The 6,779-nt window shown below is 46.4% G+C and overlaps 1 protein-coding gene across 1 annotated transcript; it reads right to left on the bottom strand.

Moving 5' to 3' along the window:
- Nucleotides 1-3,679: 3,679 nt before the first annotated feature.
- On the bottom strand, nucleotides 3,680-6,377 carry LOC115598961 (protein phosphatase 1 regulatory subunit 3E-like). Its single transcript, XM_030458045.1, has one exon. The coding sequence runs from the start codon at nucleotides 6,342-6,344 to the stop codon at nucleotides 5,370-5,372; it is 975 nt and encodes a 324-aa protein (XP_030313905.1). The 5' UTR covers nucleotides 6,345-6,377; the 3' UTR covers nucleotides 3,680-5,369.
- Nucleotides 6,378-6,779: the final 402 nt, after the last annotated feature.

The following is a 6,779-nucleotide window of genomic DNA, read 5'->3' as shown; positions in this document are numbered from 1 at the left end:
TTTCTCAATAACAAAGCTAAAACAGCATCCAGGATAGGTGAATGAGGAGGATACTAATACAAGATGGGGAACCCCAGAGTAAAAAAATACTTCTGAAAAGGAATTTAAAGGTCAGATTTATAAACTGGATAAAGAGTTCAACCAACAGTCAGTGGTTTTACAGATCAGTATTCGGCTTGAGCATAGAAGACCTACATTTCAGTCCATACACTGATTTTTTCTATACACTAAGCTGAACCTGAGAAAACCTTCCTACTGAAACACTTCCCTGAACATGTTTCATTTTGAAAAATGTCTCCATCTTCCATTTAGAAGAAAAAAACCCTACTGATCAGCTCTACGTAAGGCTAGGGGGTTTTATGTTACAGCAAAACTGACTATATTTACTTCTTACTTTAAACTATTTCTGTTTGGAAAACCTTAATTTCAGTGCTCAAAAATATTTTCATCTCAGTAAGCAATCCTTTCAGATATTCAGGTGGACACGAAGTGCACACAGGAAACAGAATTACTGATGATTTGCCATGCAGTATAATTGGAAGGTAAAAGAAGTTTTCATCAGTGCTCCTTACAGAGAGCACTTGAATCTCATGATACAAACTGTGAAGACAGATTAAATCTGTCCAGAAGTTTTAACAATACACATTAGGCAGCATCAGATAAATAAGAGTAGAAGCTGAGAAGACCATGTCTCTACAAGGAGACTTCATAAAAAACTAGACTTCTGGTTCCAGATAGAATATATACGTAGAATATCTGTGTCAGAGGTGAATATATACAATAAATAAATTGTTATAGTAACTACAGTCACAGTTTTTTATTTTTACTTAACTACATAACGGTAGAGGTGTATCAGGAAGACATTTCTCACTGCAATTTCTTTCACTGTCGTATGGGAAAAAATAATTAAATTCTTCTGACTGCTACAGATACAGCTGAAAATGTATCAGGAGTAACAATTACTGTACTTTTAGTAAAAATTCATTTTAATGACAAAGCCATTACTGAACTTTTGGTGAAAAACCTAAGGAACACGTGATCTCTTTCTAGGAAATGTCAAAAGGCACATAAAAATTTCAGTTTCTGTTTAATAAAATATTTCTAAAAGCAGGTTCTGGGTATTTCTCTAAGTTACTTTACATTAAAATTAGAATTAGCAGATGTTTGCCAGTTGGCGCTATGGAAAAATGTTTCATGTATCTGTAAAGAGATAATGTTTATGCATGAACAGACATTTGTTCATTCATGTGATACACTTCCTCCTCACATATGCTGAAATAACAAAGAGTGTGCACTTATTCTGCTGTTTACTGAGATACCAAGGCACACACACTCACATCAAAAAGTTACTTTGCAAATGGTAAAAGGAGAAAAAATAATTTACCTGAAATAATGCACATTTATTGAAAATACAGACAGTTTCAGGTACTGATTTTATGCTCATAAATAGCAGTGTGATTAGCTAGCTGAAATTCTGCTTACAGTCACTTAATCCTCTGATCCCTGTTGGGATTTTTAATAACTATGGTATATTTCAAAAATACTGTCATGCAAGTCATAGAATCACATGCAAAAAAAAAAAAATGTCTACGAGTTTAAGTGAGACACAGCAACCACCAATGTATATCAGACATACACTACAATTTGACTCACTGTATCATTATATTGCACATAAAATAACATGGCACATTTCATAAAGCTACAACTTCGCACAACAAATGACACATTTTTACATCTGCAGAGACATAAGCAATGAATAATTCAGTTAAAAACGAAGTACACGGTATAGGGATTACTGCCTGGCCTAAACCATTCAACTATCACTCAGAAAGGAAGATGGCATGGGCTCTATTCATGCAAATAAAAATACAAAGACCTGACATTTTGTCCAGAAAAAGGTTGGCTTGAACATTTTCAAGTATTTCCCTTTGCCTGTGGAAGTTCTATATACTTTAGGCATAGGATTTTAAAAAGTTGTTTTGCCCCTTCCATTAAAACGACTGAGGTCCTGCCAACTTGAAAATATCCTTCTCAACACAGGTTTTTCTCCTCAAAGTCATAATTCAGATGTATCTAATTATTATTTTGTATTTTCATTTCATCTTCACTTACCAGCAAGCCACACATAGATAGCATCAGACTAAAGGACTGGAAACTGTACATTAATGCTGCCAGTGGAAAAAACACTCACTGTCATTGGAACTGAACATGTTTTTGAAAATCTGAATAAATGTTGTTTGGAAATAAATTAATGTGATAGAAGTGAAAATGTGTCAAAGTAGTGCTGCTTTGACATACAACACTGATAAATTTCTATTAAAACACCTCAGAGTTCCTCCACAGGCATCATCAATGCCCTGCCCAGGAGAAGCTGTGGCTGCCCCAACCTCGAAGGGTTCAAGGCCAGGATGGATTTGGCTTGGAGCAACCTGGTCTTGTGGGAGGTGTCCCTGACCATGGCAGGGGGTTGGAAACAATGACCTTTAATGTCCCTTCCAGCCCAAACCATTCTTTGATTCTATGATTTCCAGTTAAAGCTGACTGAGTGCAACCTTACCTCTCCAGGCTTTAGAAAGCAGGTGTTGATGCATCCTTCTACAAGACCATGAATTTTACTGGACTCCCTTTTGCAAAGCATTCTTCTTCTGGTATGGTGCATCCTCAAAAGGTTTAGTATTCAGATTTGTGTTTCACAAAGAGGGACATAAATAAAAGAGCAGTAATACCTGAATGTATACAAAGCCATAGCCCAGTTCTGCCTACAAAATTTCAACCAAGAGCAACAGCAATTCTGCTTAAGTCATGGTAAAAAAAAAAAAAAAAAAAAAAGGCTAATACAACAACTTGCCAGCATACTTGATGCATGCAAATCCATTTAGGTATTCCATATTTAAAGAGTTTAAGCCACAGTTGTTATAAGGAGATTTTTAGACAACTGGAGACCTGCAGATACTGCATAAGTTGAACAATGAAAACTGGCATTCACTGGAAAATAATTTTGAAGTTCCAGAATTAGTTACTCACCGTTAAAAATGGTTTTAGCACCATTTGTGTTTCTAAAGCCATTAAAACAGTAAACAGAAAATCTTGGTAACATCAGTTAGCCTAAAATGCATAGTAAATATTTTTTCTCCAAGCGTGCTCACCACCAGTTGTTGGTTGACTATTTGGGTAAAAAAGGCCAAGCAAAAATTGTTTTGGAAAGCTACAACACATAAAGAGATGTTTGGCTATATTTCCATCAGATTTCAAAGTGCTTTCAAATGGAGACAAGTCCTTTTCCTCCTCTCCAGTATTAAGGCTCTTACAAAAAAATAAAGACTAACGAAAAGACACTTGGGCTTTATCAAATACACCACTTACTCTGCTTTAAGTGTGAACACTAAGACACTAGTTCTGCAATTCTAGTTTTATAAATGTGTACTAGCAATAAAGAAGATTACTCTGGTACAAGATCCAGGCCTTAATATTCTAAAATGTGAAATACTCAGTAGGTGTTGACAGTACATTTCTTTTATATTGTTTCTGTTAAAAACACAGGGATTAGAAAACTGGGAAATTAAAACCAAGTTACCCATCCTATGGAAAGGCTACCCTTGCTATGATATTTATGAAATCAGAGAGTGTTGTAGAGAAATTAAAACTTTTCCCATCAAGTTTCCAGGATTTCCCCCACCACAAATTTAAAAATTTCATAATTATTCTGATGGAACCAGACCCTCAGGAGACAAAAGTGCTCTCAATTCCCATCCAGAGTAAAAAGGTTTTATGAGAACTTGACATTACTCCAGATGTTTGGGACAGTTAACCCTTTCGAGGAACAGAAAAACCCAGTTAGAAGTCACATTTAATTCCTAAATTGCTTACAGAGGATCCAAAATGTTACAGGCCTGACTTTAAAGCCCTTCACACTCAGAGGATCGCGCTGACGGTTTTAGCACTCACAGAAGTCATATCTGTAGAGGTCCCTCCCCTGCAAACACATACACACCTAAACCCTGGAAAATTAGCACCCAGATTTGGCACCAGCACAACGTGTGTTCAGCTGAACTCCTGGAAAAGCAAGATTAAAAAGGAAAATATTTACTGCTAATCTAATTTAAAACATACCTTCGAAGGCAGAAGTCAGCATGCTCTAATTTTTACTAATATATATTTCTATATGTCAAGAAAAGACTTTCTTCAGTTTGTCTGACTGAATTTAACCAGCTTTGTTGCAGTAATTACTGAAATTACTGAAATATTCATTAATGATGAAAAATTCAAAGCATTTTGCTGTTTCAGAAAGCGGGCTCTCGGCCTGACACATTAGGATCAGAAATTCAACTGAACCGTTAACATGAATAAAAGTGAAAGTGTTGCTTGGGATGCTCTCTAAAGTTATGGATTCAACTCTTGCCATCTCTAGTTCCTTTGGTGGAGTTCCATGACATTCCTGCCGACCTGAACACAAGGAGCTTTATGGGACCAATCCTACTGAAACAAACATCAGATCCGGACAAGCCTTTACAACAACGTACCACGTGAACTTTAAAACAAAACACTTGCTTTATAAAAAACCCTCTCAGCGGGCTGCATTTCAATTAGTATGCGACTTACTCACTCTTCTTTTCTAAATATGCTAAACACATCCACCAGAGTTCAAAATTTTGGAAATAAATAAATACATCCTTAGCTTTAAACCAGTCAATCACTTCTACAGCATGACGGAACACAGCTACGCATGGGGGGCATCCCTACTCCTATCTTTTGGGGCTCAAAATCACAACCTACCCCTTAACCCTGCCACATCAAGCTCTTAACCCCGCAGGGCAATCAACACGAGTGGGTCACCAGGGACCAAGCACCTCGCAGGCTTTGTTTAAGCAGGATTAGGCAAACAGGATGGCTGGCTTGGCTGGAGGGATGCCCTATGACCCTGCTGGCTCTTTTCTGAGCCTGCCCCTCTCACCCTGAGGTGACAGCGGATGATCCTGACCTCCTCCACCTGTGGATCCTGGTCCTGACCGCTGAATTCTGCAGATCCTCTGCAGCCCCGTGCCAGAGCCCGGCTGGCGGCTGCTTTGGCGGTGGCCACAGTGAGAGTGAGGGGGAAACGGGGCCTGGGCCGCACACGGTGCACCCAGTCTCCCTGCCGACACCCCTGGAAGGTTTCCCCTGGCTCGTGAAATTAAAATATATAAATTATCCATCTGTAAACAGAATTCGGGAAAATACTTTCCGGCGACTTACAGAGAAGCGGCTGGAAGCGCGGCCTGCGTTGGGCCGCGGACCCTCGGGGGGGGCCGGAGCGGTGCCGAGCGCTCCTGTCAGGGGCTCCGCGCTCCCTGAGGCAGCAGCTCCCTGAGCAGGCGGCCGCCCCCCGCGCCTCAGATGAAGTGGATCCAGGCGGTGCTATCGGGGTCCTGCAGGGGTCCGGCGGCAGGCGGGACGCGGTGCCGGCCCCGCAACCGGTAGTTCGCGCCCTCGTTGTTGTCCCAGTACTCGGAACCGGCGACGCGGTAGCGGACAGCGAACTCCAGCGTGGGCTCGGCGGCCGCCGCGGCAGTGCCCAGCGGCAGGAGGAAGGCGAAGCGGTCGGTCAGGCCGTCCGCCGGGCCGCTCGGCTGGTAGGCGGCGGGCACCTCGGCACAGCTGGCCCAGCGGTTGAGCGTGTAGCGCACCGACACGGCCTTCTCGTAGGCCAGGTTGAGGACACGCACGGCTCCGCGCAGCCCCGCCGGCTCGGCCCGCACCCACTCCAGCCTCACCTTGTGCTGCCGCACCCGCTCCGTGAAGCCGGGGCTGGCTCCGGGCTGCGGCGGGAAAAGCGGCTCCAGCAGCAGCGGAGGCGGCGGCCCGAAGAGCACCGGCTCCAGATCACCGAGCGCCGGCGGCTTCCTGGTCTTGAAGAGGTCGGCGGTGCGTGGCGTTGGCGGTGCGGGCAGCGGCACCTGCGGCAGGTCGGCCTCGCAGAAGTGGCGGACGGAGGTGAGCTCCAGGCCGAGGGAGTCGGCGAACCGCACCGTCTTGCGGCGAGAGGGGCTCTGCTGCAGGGCCGGGCGCAGGCTGCGGTCGCCGGGCGTGGGCAGAGATTTGGCGCGGCGGCGCTGCGTGGGGCTGGGGGGCACGGGGGGCAGCGTGGGCTCCCGCCCGCGAGATGGGGGAGGCGGCGACGGCTTCTCCTCGCCCGCCGCTTCCCGCACCAGGGGCGGGGGCGCTGAGTCGCCGTCGGGGCTGCAGCCCCCCTTGCACTGCTCGGCCAGGCTGCCATAGAGGCAAGCGCTGCAGCTGAAGTTGCGCGGCAGGTAGAGCCGGGGCGGCGGCGTGGGCACCGAGGTGTGGAGCGAACCCGCCTTATCCATGGGGGTGGCCGGTGGGAGCGGCGGCTGTGCCGGTGCCGCCGGGACCCGCCGTCCGGCTCCCTCCCTCCCGCCCGCCCGGCGTTCCTCCTCCCGGCCGGGGCGTGCGGATGGTGAGGAGGTCTCTATCACCCGGTCCGGGGGCTCTGCCTCTCGCCTGGACCCAGAGACAGCGGGATCACCTCGGTGTTGTCCCTGTAGCGGCCAGCCCCACGGGATGCCGGCGGGTGCATGTGTCCGCGGCGTTCCGGCTGCTGCTGACGTGCCGCGGTCAGGCAGCGAGATACGCCCCGAGTCATCCGTCCTCCCCCATGGCTCCGAACAGCTCCCCACCGCCCCTCTGCCCGCCTCGCTGTCCTCCTCGCCACCTTCTCCTAATGGCACCCCCGGCTGCCAGCCCCCCTCTCCCGCCGGCTCCCCCTTCCCGCTTTCCCCAGT

This window comes from Calypte anna, chromosome 11 (assembly GCF_003957555.1).
Source record: "Calypte anna isolate BGI_N300 chromosome 11, bCalAnn1_v1.p, whole genome shotgun sequence".
Taxonomy (NCBI): Eukaryota; Metazoa; Chordata; class Aves; order Apodiformes; family Trochilidae; genus Calypte; species Calypte anna.
Note: the sequence above shows the minus strand (reverse complement) of the source record. Positions and strands in the feature narration are given on the sequence as shown.

Excerpts from the sequence above, each read along its gene's own strand:
- LOC115598961 (XM_030458045.1), bottom strand. The coding sequence starts at position 6,344 with ATGGATAAGGCGGGTTCGCTCCACACCTCGGTGCCCACGCCGCCGCCC.